We start from the raw sequence: 15,836 nt of genomic DNA, 5'->3' as shown, positions 1-15,836 counted from the left end.
AACGACTTACAGACCTTCCCATTCGGTGCCTCCTTCATGAGCACAGGGCTTGTCTTACTGCTGGGAAATGCTTCTGCACAGTGCCCTTTCAAGCAAAAGTCCCACAGCCCACAGGACCGCAATTTAAAATGTCACTCCAAAATGTTCTCTGCCTGCAGATGGAGGGGGGAGCTGGCATCTGACAGCTGTGGGATTTCTCTGAAAGGCAGTTTTGTCTGCAGTGAGACCCCTTACCCTCTCCAGAGCCGCAGGTCCATACAGCAGTTACTTCAGCAGTGAAAAAAATGTTGAATGATGCAGAGCGGTCCTCCTTGTCATGTTCCTGCTTGACTTGCTTAGGCACTTTTGAAACTCTTGTGAGCCCCCCACCCATTGCTTTGTAAGGTCCTCAGCACTGAAAATCAGTCTCAGCATGACCCTCAGTCCCTTTCCTACCAGTTTTCAGTAACAGAAATGGAAACCAAATCCAAATCTTTACCCCCATCAGAAACCTCAGTCGTAAGACTGTCCTACCATTTCCTATGCTGCTTTTATTTTTGAACGTTTAGACCTGTGACACATCCTCTACAAAGGTTAAACTCAAAATTAGCTGTACAAGCATAGAAAGGAAAGTCTGTCTCTCAGCGTACATTAGAGTGTAGTCCCCAGCCCCCTCCAAAACAAAATGGAAGTGTCTCTGGTTCAAGGCAACCTACACAACAGCGAGCTGTAAGAGCTGTAAGCTATTATTTTAGCTCCCAAGGAAAGTAATTACTATAGCAACCAACACATCCGAAAGGCTCTTTGGCTGCTACTGAGACACAAACAACTTGCGCACAAAGGCACATCTGAAACATGTTGTGTAAAGTGTTCTCGGGTAGCTGTGTTTTTTGAAGAGCTTTATAAAACATGCTTAACTGGCTCCTGATAAATGACTGCCAGAATAACAGCAAGCAACTGTACTGTGCCATGATCCTAAAATAACCTAATCAATGGCTCAGTATATTTGGCCCTGAAGAGATGAAGCAAAAAAAGTGCAGGCTCCATTTTAAGCCTGTGTGCTGGGAAGTACCCAGCAGAGCTGAAGATACATTCAATAAACAGACAATAAAATGGTGGGGGGAATGTCTCCCCTTTTGTTCTGTGTACCAATGCAAACTCTCTGCAGGCTTTAGTGCCAGCTCATCCCCTCGGGCTTACACAAAGTTTGTTGGAAAAAGGGGATTTAATTACAGTCTTGTAATGCTGGAGGGTGTAACAAGTGATGTCTGCGTTCTTTTCTGTGTCTGTGCAGCAACCAGCCCCAACAGACCCCATCTCCAGCTGCAGTGCTGGGTACATTAATGTTGTTACCAGTGAATAAGGAAGCTTCTTGGGTGACAGCAAACTGTAACCATTGGCCATTGCTTAAGTATTACAGCATTTGGAGTGTCTCTGTCACCTTCAAATCAAAATGCCACTGGTGTAATAACAGCTTGAGCATTTCTGGGCTCTGCGTGCAAAGCTGCACCACTTAATGGTGATGAAACAAACAGCTTAGGTTCCCCAACACAAGAGATCTCATCCAAGCAACCTGTCCCAGGAGTACTATCCAAAGATTCCTCACAGGGAAGATACAGACATGTCACCTATCTCAAGGATGGTGAGTGGCATTAAGGTCACACTCCTGCTCCATTACATAAGGCAGCTCTGCTGAAAATGGGGATTATGGATCTGGGTAACTCCGAACAGAGTCAGATCCTGTAAGTGAGCACAACACATCCCTTCACAAACCTGAATTGCCTTTTAAGATTTTTTTTCATCAATTGAGTCCTAAAGTCTTGCTGTGGTTCCATAATAAACTGAAAATCACAGCTGAGTTTAAAATAAAGACAAAATAAAGGAAGGAAGAGTAGTGACATAATTTATTACAGAATTTGCTTAGGACCAACCAAAAAAGGATCTTGTGATAGTGGGTACTGCACGACAGAGAGTTTGGTTCACTGTAGCCTTTTAAGCAAAGTAACTTTATTTTGGATGAAAGAAAAACATCTGAAAAAAGCACAAAAATGAAGTATCCATAAGAAAATAGCACAAGTATGTGTAAATCCGATGCCTTGCTTCTGCCTTGCAAAACAGTAGCTGCCCCACAGGCACCTGGAATTTCCAAGCTGCTGATCTCAGGAAAATAAATTCTCCTCTGTAATTTTTCTCATAACAGGTTTATTTTCTGACAGTAGTTGACAATGCATTAAATGGCTCCCTCTCAAAAAAAAACCCAACCCCCAAACTGTTCTTTTTCATAGTGTGCCTTTTTATTAGCTTTTAGGTGGGGGAAAGACAAGACCGTTCACTCACAGGCTGACTTCCCAGTTCTCCTTTGCTACTAAATAGAAATCTCTTGCCTGGTTTAGAGGAGCTGGGGCCAGGCTTCTGGGAAGCACATAACCTGTCTTCATGCCATGCCTCTGCTATACCTGCAGGGTCACTGGCTGTGATAGAACATAAAAATCCTTGTTCCACACAAACATTTTGGGTTTGGGGTTGCAAAAGGCTGCTGCAGTACCTTTTCGGTGAGAACAAGGGGAGATATGGAGAAGAGAGCTAGTTCACTGCCCAGCTACTTGTGCATAGCCGCAAGGCAGAGATGTGAAGCCAAAGTCTTGGAGATGTGCAGCAAGCTTTTCTGAACACTCACTGGCTGTGGAAGAGCCTTGCTGCCAGTCAGGCATGTTCAGGCCTGGTACTGCAGTTTTCTTCTGGGAAGGAAGAAGAAAAAAATGCAAGGAGCTTGCATGTGACCCTCACTGTAAGCAAAACTCAGTGCCACAATGAGTAAGGCCTGAAACAAACTCTCTCTTAAAAATAGGAATGACCAAAAAGAAAATCCAGCATAGTGAGATGCTGAACATGACTCGCTCGTATCTTGCCTCTGCCCCTTGTCTGCCTCCCCCATTCGCCAGAGCTAGACAGGTAGGATGCACGCAAAGGCACACTATGAGAAATCCTCTAGGTAATGAAGCAGGACTCTTGAAATACCTTGCTCAAATCCTGAAGCTGATATTGCTCCACTGCTCTTACTGTTTCGTGCAAGATTCAGCCTTGTGCCAGGTGGGTTCTTTCCTGCTTTATCTGTCAGCTTGAAGATTGGGTGGATGGTTCATGAACAGATTTGTCTGTGGTATTGCTTTTGCACCTGCACAGTCTTAGATGTCACTGGGGCTGAGTGATCTTGCATCTGTGAAAGTATGTGAGAAAATGAAAGAGTGTGCATGACTATTATATCAAAGAGTTGGATCTGGACCTTCTCTGGTGTGAATCAGAGAACTAAATCAAAATGGCAGCTCCCGTCATGTTAAAAAAACACACCTTAATGAAAGCCTGTCTTTGCAAAGCAGAAATGCTTCCTATGTGTGGAGAAGCATGTTAAGAGAGAGGTGTTGAGGGAGCCAAGGTGCTAAGGAGTGAGCTTCTGGGAATGCTTTGCATGTGAAAACACTTCACGAATCAGTTATAAATGTGGCTGCCCTCTCTTCCACCTGCCAGGAGCCTTCCTCGCTCAAAACAATGCTTGTGCTGCTCCCCAGCTGGTTTCACACAGGAGGTGGTATTGATGAGCACTAAAAAGCATATTTACTTGCAATGTTGTTTTCTGATAGAGAGCACTAGTTGTGAAGGTGCAGAAGGAAACGCAGCAACAGCCATTTGTGTTACACTGCAAACATGAGGCCATCGTTAACAAAGAAGTGTGGGTTTCAAAACCACCTCTGCTCAGCCCGGGGCGGGAGGTTTTGTTTCTGTGTCGGCTTGGAATCTGTAGTTTGTCTTGTCTAAAGGTGATTGCTGTGTTGGAAATGAATATTTAGCAACCACTGGTTGATTGATTTAGGTTTTTTGGTGGCAGTTCTTGGAATTAATTGCTTCTTTGAACAAATTCTGAAAATGGGCCCTCATAAAAATATAATGATATCAAATTGTAGTAAAGTTCTTTCGCCTTGCACTTGAGCCTTGCCAAGAGATGTCAAAAATGTGCACGCACATTACTAAAATGTTGCTAGGTTTTCCTGCAGACTGAAATTGCCTGCAAAGACCTGAGACAGGCAGGAGAAGTCAGTATTTCAAAAGAGGATGATTTTTAATGGAGTCCAGGTCAGAGCCACATGAACGTGACTTTGAGAACTGACACCTGGCCAGCAAATGCCCCGAGCCCGATTGACAGTTCCGTCAGCAGGCACTAGACCTGCCTCGTGCCTCTCGTGGAGGGGCTAAGGCGGGGGCATAAAGGGAGAAAACAGCTTTTTGTCACATCATACTTTGCAAGGGCCCTGAAAGCTGTGGCAGTGTAATGGAAGTGGAGGAGAAGAGCCAGTGGCGGTGATGCTTTGTCCTCCAAAAGCCCAAATGTGCGGGCTGGCAGCCGCACTGCCTGGCCCTGGCAGCACAAGTCTGAGCACGCGCAGCCTTGCTCCCTCGTTTTGGCATCCTTCCCTCTCTCCTCTGCCACCTCCAGCCGACCGGACCCAGCGGGCCGGTGCTGTCAGGTGAAAGCCCTCGGCACCTCTCCACGCTCCACCGCATCCCTCCGTGGCTGCGCTGAAGCTTGCCGGCGTGCCGTCCGCCGAGCCAGGGTGGTGGGGAGCAGCAGCCGAAGCATGGCGTAACTCCTCCCAGCGCTGGAAGGCAATCATGTGATTTTTATGATTGCTCTCAAGAGCTGTGTTTGCTCTGCTCCCGGCCACCATTGCTTCCCCCTGAGCGTCCTTCCCTGGCAGGGCCGCAGCTCCTGCCGGCGGTGCTGCGGGCCAGGTTTTGGGGAGCAATGACAGAAGTGAAGAGAGAGGTGTTCGGGCAGATGCCCCAGGAGGAAGGAGGAGGAATGGTGGAAAAGTTCGTCTTAAAGTCGGACAGTGTGAAAGTGGAAATCCTGTCCTTAGGGTGCATAATTGCTGCTCTGGAGATGAAAGGAAGGGATGGGGAGTGTTCAGATGTTGTCCTAGGCTTTGACACTTTGGAAGGTGAGTCTAAATCTGTTTATTTAAAAAAACAAAAAACAAACAAAAAAAAAACCCAGGCAATTTAACCAGCGTTTTATGGTTTATTGCCACACTGCATGATCTGCTTCTAAATATCTTCTCCAAATAGTGGGCTGAATAAATATAACTCTTGCTGCCTGTTCTGGGCTCAGTGGTGGACGGGGAATGGGGAGACTGTGTGCCCCTCTAACGGGGCAGCGCTGTGTCCCGCTTTGACCGGCAGTGACAGAGGCCTTTTCTGCAAATCTGCAAAGAATACAGGATCCCATCAGGCTGTTTTAATCAAAGATGTGCATGACTAGCGAGCTGCGTGTCCTGCGAAACACTGGGACCTGCGGTCACCTATTTAGTACCGGGGGGAAGCAGAGAGAGACGCCTCTGAGTCTGTAAGCACACCTGGAGACCGCCCATCCTGTCCCAATCCTTCCGTTTAACCGCATGCTGTTTTTCTGGCCAGGTTACACAAGGAAGCACCCCTTCTTCGGCGCCGTCGTGGGGCGTGTTGCCAACAGGATTGCAAAGGGGAGGTTCGCCGTGGACGGGAAGGAGTATCAGCTGTTCCTCAACAATGGGCCCAACAGCCTGCACGGAGGAGCCAGGGGATTTGACAAGGTGAAAATCAGGCTGGCGGGTCTTGGTGTCCTCTGGCACACAGCCTGTGTGGTTGTGACAAGAGGAGACGGTGTCCTCGCTCCCCACCCTGTAGGGTTTTCTGGTGGTGATTGAGTTGAATCACCTCCCAGAAAGTGCTGTGAGTGCAGGAACAGGGGGAAGTGAGACCCTGTGAGCTGCTGGGTCAGCTCGTCTTAGCGGGGCTCACTTATGTCATCCTTGGATGCCATGCAGAGGGCTGCTGTGCTTCCTCTGTGTTACTGCAGCCCTGAGGCCTTGTGAGCCCAGTTCTGATGGGGTTGTCCTGGGGCGAGGTGCTGCTCCCACAGAGCCTGGGCTGGGACATGGCAGTGAGGACCCAGCCTCATGCATGACGGAGGGTCCCGAGGCGCCAGCCACACCGCCCCAGCGTGGGTGCTGTGGTTGTCCCAGTGCCCAGAGAAAGTTTCCTGGGGAAGAGTGATCCATGCAGACTTATTTGCGCCTGTAGTTTCAAGGCTGTTACCTCCCATAGCTCCTCCCAGAGTCAGAAGGTCCTGGGTTTGCAGAAACTGAGTATCATTGCTGCTTGTTTTTGAGAGCACTCCCAAGTAAGGGCAGAGCAGGGTGTGCTGCGGCTTCAGTGCAGTTTTTACATTATCCCGTTTGATGCTGCTTTCATCCCAGTGACAGTATACCCCGGGCTCTCGCTCTGACTCACAGCAGCTGGTGACTAGATCAAGCCTGCAAAATGCCTCAGCATCACTGTGTCCCCTCCCCAGCCCTTCCTTGTGACCTCCTGAGGTAAAATAACCTTCCCCTGGCCCCAGGGTACTCAACCCTTCCTATCTTCTCCCAAAAGCTGCTGCTGAAGTCCATCCATGTGCTACAAGTGGTAAGAGCAGCAGAGCATCTCTTGTCTTGAAAGCCTTGCTGATAACCCTGATGATTGCATAGCAGGCTCAGAAGTCTCTGCTTTCCTAAAGCCTTGGGCTTTGTTGGATCAAAAGCATTTGTAACCCGCAAGTAGCTGATCCACCATTTCCCCAGAGGAACACATGTGAATGTGCTGGTGCAGCTGCTTTCCTGGGTTAATGTTTTGTTTCGTGAAAGAACATCCAGGGTGATGGGGCAAAAGTCAAAGTGTCTGGAAAAAAGCTCACTTCTGGGCAGCAAAGTGTGAACTGGCATCAGATCAGGATCAAACACTCCTTAGCAGCCTTAGAAAAAAGGGAGTACTGGAGTGACTTGGCTGTTGTACCCCTAAAGAGGACAATTTGATTTAAAGTGTTTTTTATACGCCATGACCCCCTGTGAGCTGGAGCTGAAAACGTGCACTCCTTTGCACCCAGGGCTTCCAGGCTGTCTTTTGCAGACAGGAGATGTGGTCTCTTCTCCTGCCTCTTACCTTTGCTTGCTGAAGGCATGCCAGCCTGGTGAGGACAAGGCAGCGACACCTCTCAGCCAGGGCTTTGTGTCCTCCAGCCCATGGGGCACGCTTGGGCACCTGCTCAAGACCCCTCCAGCCAGGTAATGGTCACTGTGCAGAGACCTGTGATCAGCCCTAACAAAACCAAGACATGCTGGCTCTTGGCTGTGACCATCTTGCCCGTCTTGTCTGTTTTTCCTGATCTTGCAGACCTCAGTGCTGCAGTCAGCACGTGGTCTGATGACAAAGAAGATTGCAGCCACACTTGCATGGCAGTGATACCTGATCACGCTGCTGTGGGACTGGGGAACTTTAGAAAATAACCCTCTTAGCTTTAAAAAATAGTGATATTTGTATGCTTACTGGTCTTTAACAGCTTTTTCTTTGAAGAACTTAAATAGAAACTTATATCTAAAACTACAGCGTCCCACAGCAGTGGGAGCTGCAGTCAAACTGCACTTGGTGCAGGAGGACCTGCTCTGCAGCCTGCTTATCACATTTGGCAACCTCAGTTCCCATGTGTGGTGAAAATGTTGGCTTTTGACAAGTGCCCTGAGTTTGCGATCTCTGCAGAGGACATGAAAGGGATCATCTCAAAACCCTTATCTGGCCCCTGCCCCTAGATCTGTCCTCTTTGATTAGACAGTAACTATTCCTTAGGCAGATGCAAAGCTCCAGAGACTGGGCACCTCCCCTCTTGTCGCACATCCATCCTGCAAGGGGCTGAGACGTCTGCTTAGCATCAGGTCCACGGCCAGGGTCAAACAGGTGGCCTGGGCAGCTAAATTTACAGTGTGCTGGCTTGCTTCGCTCGCCAGCAGGTTCAGCTCCAAGCAAAGCCCTGGTCTCTGGCAGGGGAAAGAAATGGAGAGGTCCCAGTTCTCTGGATCAGCACTGACGTGTGGATGTGTCTGGCAATACATCTGGTACTATTTAACCCAACCTCAGCCCCTAAGCAGGAGCTCCCAGTGTGTATTTACATTCTCCTAGAAGCCATCCCCGAGTTAGCTGAGGGAAGGGCAGCAGCTTGTTGAGGCAATGTTGCACACCAGGAGATCCAAGGGAGGGGGAATAAGTCCAGCTGCAGGGCAAAAATGAAACACGTGGACCCTCTTAGGCTGTAACACAGCCTGGGGCAGACCCCCATCAGATCAAACTGCCTTGTTTGTGTGGCTGCTCGTTGGAAAGCTTGTTCCCTGCTGCTGGGCCTGGCTGACCAAGAGCAGGCTGGTGCTTGTGTTTTCTCCCACTTCCCTTTTTCAACAAGGGGGTATTGTTTTTTAGTCCTTCACAGGGAGAAAAAGATTGTTTGGGCTTTTTTTTTTGTTTGTTTGTTTTGTCTTCTAGGAGTAAGAGCAGGAAAGATGATTGAAAAAACCCTTTGTTTTGGGGCTTCATTCTTTGAGTATCTTTTGTCCCTGGCTTCAGCCCAGCCTAGGGCAGGAGAGAAGGGCACTGTGTTTCCCATACTGTCCCATCAATGGCATGTTCCTTGCAGGTTCTCTGGAGCCCCCAGGTCCTCCCAAACGGCGTCTGCTTCTTCCGGCTTAGCCCTGATGGTGAGGAAGGCTACCCCGGTGACCTGAAAGTCTGGGTGACCTACACACTCAGCGGTGGGGAGCTGGCCATCAACTATCGAGCCCAGACCAGCAAGACAACACCCATCAACCTGACAAACCATGCATATTTCAACCTCGCAGGGCAGGTAAGCGTGGGGAGATGAAGCCTGTGGAGGGACACTGTGCAAGGGAAGAAAGTCTGGGGACCCATGGGATGATTCATGGGCTTCCCATGGGATCATTGGGACCAACATGCTGGTCTGGGGACACAGCATGCTTCTGGGGACACAGTGATGGGGGTTGTCTCTATGCATCATGGGCTGCATGCAGCCTACAAGCTGGGACAGGACTAAATCACAAAGACCTCAAGTGAGGTTGCGTTATCCCGGTGCGTTGTGAACAGAGACGTCCCATCATGAGTATTAACTCTCCTTTTGTGTGTAACTGGAGAGTTTCAGTCTCTCCCGGTTCCTTGGGAAGATTACAGAGGAGGTGCAGAACCGGCATGCCTTAGTGGTGGACTGGCATTTCTTAGCTGTCTTCTGTTGGCGCTCCTGAGACAACATACTGAACCCTTGTGTGGATGGTGTGGCTGAGATCAGGGCCTGTAGTGCCAGCCAGAGTCTGTGCAGCACCGAAATACCCAGGTCAGAATGGGGAGGAGGAGCATCATTGAAAGGAGATGTGAGGCGGCCAAGGTTGCAGAGCGGGGCAGTAGCAGGGTGCAGAGGGCTCACCCATACCAGTCCAGGGTCCTGCCAACTAGACAGGCACTGTATTGCACCTGTGGTTTAGTCTCACCCTGTTTATAACTGGCCTTGGAGGAAAAGGATCTGGGAAATAAACTCTTGCTGGGCAGAGCAATAGGATGGGACAGTGCAGTCACACAAAGATGCTTAAAAGTGTTAGTGAGAGACATCCCAGCCCCTCCATGGAGAGGGTCTGCTCAGGCTACTGCCCTAATAATGGCTGTGCAGTTGTTAGTTTACCCTCTGTTTGTCCTCCCAACGGTACAGTAATATCAACACCTACAGCATGCAATGCAGGTGTGTTTCCAGAGGAACAGGAGACCTTTGGGCATGAAATTACTGCTCAGATTAGACAGTGACGTGCAGGCTCAACTTTGATCCTGCTCCCCTTCCAGCCCGGCAGGTTCCCTGCCAGCATCCCTGAGGCTGCGGGAGAGGAAGAGGAGTGCAACCCCCTGCTCTGCAGGAGATGAGCCAAGAGGATGGGTTGCACTTCCCCACACTTGCTTCCTTCCCCTTTTGCCCACCGCCGTGTGCTCAGCAAGCAGCGTGTTTTGGCTAGTTGATCTGCAGGGTGGTAGTGCTTGGTGAGGTGCAAGTTCAGGCTGATAGTCTCAGCCCTGCAGGATTTAGAGCTCCTATGTCCCATGCAGGTTTTTGTCTGTGCTGGTACCTTTGTCCTGTGCCCAAGGTCAAGGTGGGCTGACGGCCAGGAGGTCCCCCAGGACCAGATCAGCCGTAGTCACTTCCCAGGAGTGCTTAGGGCTGCTCGAATGGTGGAAGGGCCGCAGCAGGAATCCCAGTATTTCCCATCCTCCTGCAGGGCTCACGGGATATCTACGACCATGAGATTTCTATTGAAGCGGATTCCTACCTGCCTGTGGACAACAGCAAGATCCCTACTGGTGGGTGGTGCGACACCCGCGGCACGTGGTGGAGATGGTTTTACAGATGAGTGTTTGTGGGTATCAGGGAACAGCACTGCCCGGCAAGGGGGGACACACCAGGACCCAGGGCACCCCAGGCACAGCAGGGCCCTCACCCCTTGGCACAGTCCCACAGCACCTGAGCAGAGTGGGCAGAGCCAGGTGTGGGTAGCAGGGTCCATCACCAGCCCCAGACCTGGAGAGGAGGAGGACCAGGGTCCGTCCAGGGGGTGCAGGTAGGAAATGGAGCCAGACGCAAGTGGGATGTGAGACTGCAACATGAGTCCAAGGGGCCCATCCGGGAGACAAGCTACCTATGTCACAGGACCGAAGCACGTCCCTCCAGACCTGCTTGGCCAGCATTTCCCTGCAGGCCGATCCATCGTTCCCAGGGCCAGTGGGGCCACCAGAGAGCACTTTGAGAGCTGGGATTGGCCTGGGGTTTGCCTGCTTTGCTTCTTCCAGCAGTGTTCAGCTTTACCATACTTCTCTACTGGGATTTTCCATGTGATGTCAAGGTCTTACTTCCACAGATCTTATTTCCATAAGGTCAGCCCATATGCAAAGTCCACAGAAAGCAGGAGAATTCGTTTCTTAAGCCTCAGTAAAATGTGGGAGATGCAAGCAGCATGCAGCATGCTCCAGGCACTAGGCTCCTGCCGGTGAATGCAACGGCACACCAGGACATGGTCAGACTCCCTGATCCGGAGGGCAGCTCCCAGGCCCGGTGCTGAGCTCTAGAGCTGCTGGGATCTCTGGTGCTCGGGACACCAGCATTGTCCTTCCCTGCAAAAGCTGAGCCACCAGTCCCTTCATCGGGATGAGGGAGCAGCTGCTACTGGCTGGGAGGCTGAAGACACAAACCCAACACTTTTCCTTCCCGTCTTTAATGTCCCGAATGGCTAAAAGAGGAAAGCCAGTTAAGGAAAACAGCATATTTGGCATGCTAAGCAGGTTAATTAAACAAAGGTGGTATTGCTACTGTCTCCAGCCTCAGCACGAAGAAGCAAGCTGGCAGCCTCTTGCACCCAGTCTTGATTCAGGGGGTAAAATGGAAAAAACAGGGCTTTCTAGTTTTTTTTTCCCCCACCACTTCCACTCTGTTCCTCCCCATAAACAACTGAGCCGCTAAGTTAAATAATCTGAACAAGCTGGGACAGGGAACATGTTCCCCATACCTGCAGGAGAGCCAGCACCGAACACATGCCCTCGGCAATAGTCCCACTGCTAACAGAGGGGCACCTTACTTTGGGTGGCTTGACTCCAGCCCTCCCACCATGCTGTTCCAACACCCACTTTTCCTTTAGCGTAAGTGACTGTGCTGAGTTGCAGTAAGAGTTGATCTAATTGCAAAATGAATCTAATACCAAGTTTTATCATTTTTAAGAATGAAAAGCATTATTTAAAAAAGAAAAAAGCTGTGTTTGGCTTAATTTTTGAAAAATGTAAAATAGATTAAAATAATCAAAAAAGCGGACCTCTAGATTTGCTCCTGAATGATGGCTTTTCATCCAGCCCCACTGGCTTAGAGGAATGGAGGCCATCGGAGTGCAGATACTGAGCCGTGGCAGGCAAGGGTGCTGTGCCATACTGGAGGTCTCCAGAAGACAGAGTGGTGATGGGAGCACCAAGCAGCCAGTCTGGGGCATAAACGCCAGGAAGGCTCCTGAGTGCAGCCAGCATCAACAGAAGAGAAACTGGGTGTGGGCAGCATCTGTGCCCAAGGGGTGCATGAGCCTGCGGGGTGGTTTCTGGTAAGCGTAGGCTCTTCTGGAAATGGCAGGGCTTGTTTCCCTGATGGTCTTGCAGGGCGGCTTTGCTGAGTGCACCTTCTGACTTTGGAAGGGAGAGGAAGAGAGGCTTTGAAAAGTAAAAAAAAGAAAGCAAGAAAGCTTTTTAGCTCGGTTGTCTGCTAAAACCAGAGTTACGTCTGTGTTCATGAACCAAAACCACTGTGCGTGCATGCATCAGCTTGCACCTGGAGGAGTGGGTCTCCCAGTCCAGGTGGCTTTTGCTCAGCTTGGTGTGTCATGCCTGGGCTCAAGCCGGGGAAGAGCTTAAGGCCGTACCCAACCCACCGCCCTGCATCTCCTCACTGCTTTCACCATGAAGCTATTTCACATCTTAATTGCGGCCAGCTTGCTGCCCCTGCTTTTTGCAGTTCCTTCTTGGTGTTTTGGGTAAATGTAGCCTTTGAAGCTGATAAAACTGTATAGTCTTAGCCCTGGGGTGAAGATGAGATTTGTGCAACTATTAAAGACAGAGCCCTTGTGTGCAATGGCTGCTGTATTTTATGTAAGTGCCTAAATCAAAATGTGTTTTTTTTCAAGGTGTTTTTCCACCCTACTGCTGAATTCAGTAAATGTGCTCTTTTTAGATAGGATCAGAAGCCACAGAAGTGTGCTGTTTATCAGGTGGAGACTGATGTTTCTCAAGATTTGCAGAGCAGAACCAGTGCAGAGCTGCAGCCGAGCTGGGCGTGAGTGCAGCGAGCAGAGCACAGCGCGTGGGGCTGGCAGCAGGACCGGTCTGCCCGTGCACTCGGCAGCTGCCTGCTGACCCTTGGAAACCTCTCCCTTTACTGAGGGGTGGAAAAGGGTGACTTTAGGGAAAAATCCCCTCCCCTGCCCTTCCTCTCTCACCTTCCCCCACACAAAATCCCTTGCCTTTGGGTTGGGACGACTGTGTTTTGCACTGCATTTAGTATGTCAGGGTTGTTCTCACTGCAAGAGCTTTATCACAGGATGCTGTGTCCCCACATCAGGCCTTAAAAAAAAGACTTGAGAGAAAAAGCTGGTTTTACGGTCTTAAACCTTTTTTTTCCAGAAACAATGCCCTGAGGCAGGAGGGGATGGGTCCCAGAATACAGCCCGTATTCACCATCCTGGCAGGTGGGCTACCTTCGTGGCCATCTCATGGATGTTTGTTCAGAGATCTGGGAGGATTCATTTTTTTAGAGAGAGAGAGAGTATATGTATGTATATCTTATGTGTATATAAATATTAATAGCTAATAAGTTTTGGGGTTATATTAATTAGCTTGTATAGTCAAATATACAAGCCCCCCCCTCTTGTTTTCTGGCTCCTTGGCTTTGCTTTGTCCCAGCTAAGCACAGCAGTGTCCCCGGGGGCTGCCAGCTCTGCTGGGGGACAAGGTGATCATGTCCAAGCCTGAGTCACAGTGGCCATAAGGCAGGCTTGCTTGAAGCGGGGCACCACAACAAGATAAGGATCACAAACAGCTTAAAACCCTCAGCTCACCAAAGCAAGGGATCTCAACCCTGCGCAGGGGCCAGCACCGCAGGTGTTTGCTGGCGTGTGGGTGAGCGGCTGACACTGCTGTTCTCCTTGCCCAGGGGAGGTGGCCGCCGTGCAGGGCACCGGCTTCGATCTCCGGCAGCCTGTGAAGCTGGGGAAGCACTTGCAGAAGTTTCACCTGGATGGCTTTGACCACAACTTCTGCCTGCCGCAGGTGCAGGCTCGACGCCTTGCGGCCAGGTAGGCTGGGACCGTGGCATGGGTCCCCCACCCCTGGAGCCACGGGGCGCCCGTTTGGCCAGCCCCTTGGCATCCCCCACCGGCATCTCCCCAGGGCTCGCCACCCGCCCACCGGCAGGGCCATGGAGGTTCACACCACCCAGCCTGGCATCCAGTTTTACACCGGGAACAACCTGGACGGCTCCCTGAAGGGCAAAGGCGCCATCGCATACCCCAAGCACTCGGCTTTCTGCCTGGAAACCCAGAACTGGCCCGACGCCATCAGCAAGGTGAACCGTCCCCCCACCCCAGTGAGCTGCTTGGGTCCTGCGGCGGGGGACCATACCACCCCCCCCATGTCTCTGGGGCATTAAATATATGAACAGAGTCTGTTTGGTGAGGGTACGCTTTGTAGACACCAGGACTGAGGCAGGCACAGGTCACAACGTCCTGTGGCGTTAGGCAGGGGTTGGCGAGCGCAGCGGGGACCGGCCCCACACGGCCTGGCTTCCCGAGGGCATGGTGTCTAGAGCAGAAGATCCCACCAGGGCCTTGCCACGTCCTCGCCATGGGGCCTGAATTCAACCAGGGGAGGACTCGCCCACTCGGCCAGCCGGTGGTTAAACGCTGCCGCTGGAAATGCTGGGGGGAGCCGCGGGATGCTGCCCCAGGAAGGCCGAGGGGATGCGGCCGTGCCCTGGTGACTCTTTCTGGTCCTGTGGTGTACGCTCACTGTCACTGACGTGCTGCTGCCTCTCCCCAGCCCCACTTCCCCAACGCCCTACTCCGGCCGGGCGAGGAGTACAACCACACCACGTGGCTCGTGTTCAACACCGCTTAAGGCGAGGGGATGCTGACTCCTACCACCGAGACGGGTAAGTGCCTCTAGCAGGTTAGCCAGAAAGCCCTCCAGGTGCCGAATGGCGCTTTCAGACTACTCTGGGTGATGCATCCCATTTGGGAACTTTTTTCCTCCTCTGTGGTTTTCACCCATGGTTTCTGCTGGCTTTAACTCCTGTCACCAGCTCTGCCGCTATCTGGTCTGTGCAAAGCTCTCACCCTCTGTCCAGCCTGGGCATTAGGTTTTGTTTCGCAGTAAAAAATGCACTGAAAACACCTTGTTTAGGGACATGGCATGTTGCAGCTCAAACTACAGCAGGAGAATATCTGGTAACAGTCATGTGGAGCATGCAGGAAGGCTGATAAAGTTGTGGTTGTTCGTTACACCACCAGCTATTCCCATAAAATGCTCTGAGCTGTGCTGGCTGCTGGTCTCTGCCCGCCACTGACCTGCCCCACAGCTCGGTGTCAGCTCAGCAGAGGGTGCCCTGCCCTTCCCCTGCGGGGCAACAGGGCAGCCCTCGCAGCTGGAGCCGCCAGTTCTGACAGCGTTGTGCTGGCATGGGTACGCAGTGCTCACGCAGAATAGCTTTGCAGAGGATGGCGTGCTGGGATTATCCCAGCTGGCCGCCCTGGCTCCTCTGGCTCCACTCCTGTTTTGAAGCCAGCAGCAATAGCTGTGCAAGAGCATCTTCTGTGCTACGCCTGGGCTGCTGAAGTGAAGCGGATGCATCCATCTACAATCCTGAATATACAACTGCGGGAGGAAAACCATCCTCTTAATGTGTTTCCATGTGAAATACCCAAAATACCCCAGTCCCCTACAGAAACCCCAGGCTCCTCTGCTCCATCTTCCACAGTGTCTCTGGGTACTGAAAAACAGGTACCAGTACAGCTGTCGTGTTAGTCTGCAGGTTTATTGTGGAGTAGGTTTGCCGTTAAAGAGTACAGAAGAGAAAAAAGCTGATCAAATTCCATAGCACTGGCGTACACGTGTCTGTGACCCAGGCACGCTATAAAGCGGCCAGGCAATGCACAACCAATAAATATTCCAAACACAAGTCACAGGCTTCAGGCATTTCCGCTAAATCACTGCAGGGCAACCTTTGCGTCGCCCCCGGCTCTCCCACTGCGGCAATGGTGGAATTTAGTGGATATTGCCAGAATATCAACCATCGCACCCAGCAGGTGAAACGCTAATCCCCACTGCCGAGCACCACGGGAGCATCCAGGCAGACACCAAGAACCCAAAAGTGAGGACTAGGCATAAAGGCC

General features: G+C 51.1%; 1 protein-coding gene across 3 annotated transcripts in view; it reads left to right on the top strand.

The window, feature by feature from the left end:
• Positions 1 to 15,836, top strand: part of GALM (galactose mutarotase) — a 28,759-nt gene that overhangs the window by 11,197 nt on the left and 1,726 nt on the right. The window contains exons 1-7 of one of the 3 annotated variants that reach the window (XM_030007263.2): positions 4,505 to 4,973; positions 5,449 to 5,603; positions 8,510 to 8,716; positions 10,143 to 10,224; positions 13,601 to 13,742; positions 13,861 to 14,011; positions 14,485 to 14,596. In XM_030007263.2, the coding sequence (XP_029863123.1) occupies positions 4,778 to 4,973; positions 5,449 to 5,603; positions 8,510 to 8,716; positions 10,143 to 10,224; positions 13,601 to 13,742; positions 13,861 to 14,011; positions 14,485 to 14,562 (1,011 nt within the window). In that variant the 5' untranslated portion in view covers positions 4,505 to 4,777 and the 3' untranslated portion in view covers positions 14,563 to 14,596. Of the gene's footprint in view, positions 1 to 4,504; positions 4,974 to 5,448; positions 5,604 to 8,509; positions 8,717 to 10,142; positions 10,225 to 13,600; positions 13,743 to 13,836; positions 14,012 to 14,484; positions 14,597 to 15,836 lie in introns of those variants that run through there. The other 2 variants (XM_030007262.2, XM_030007264.2) reach the window with 2 other exon arrangements.

This window comes from Aquila chrysaetos, chromosome 2, assembly GCF_900496995.4.
Source record: "Aquila chrysaetos chrysaetos chromosome 2, bAquChr1.4, whole genome shotgun sequence".
Lineage (NCBI taxonomy): Eukaryota > Metazoa > Chordata > Aves > Accipitriformes > Accipitridae > Aquila > Aquila chrysaetos.
This window is presented reverse-complemented; position numbering and strand designations above follow the sequence as displayed.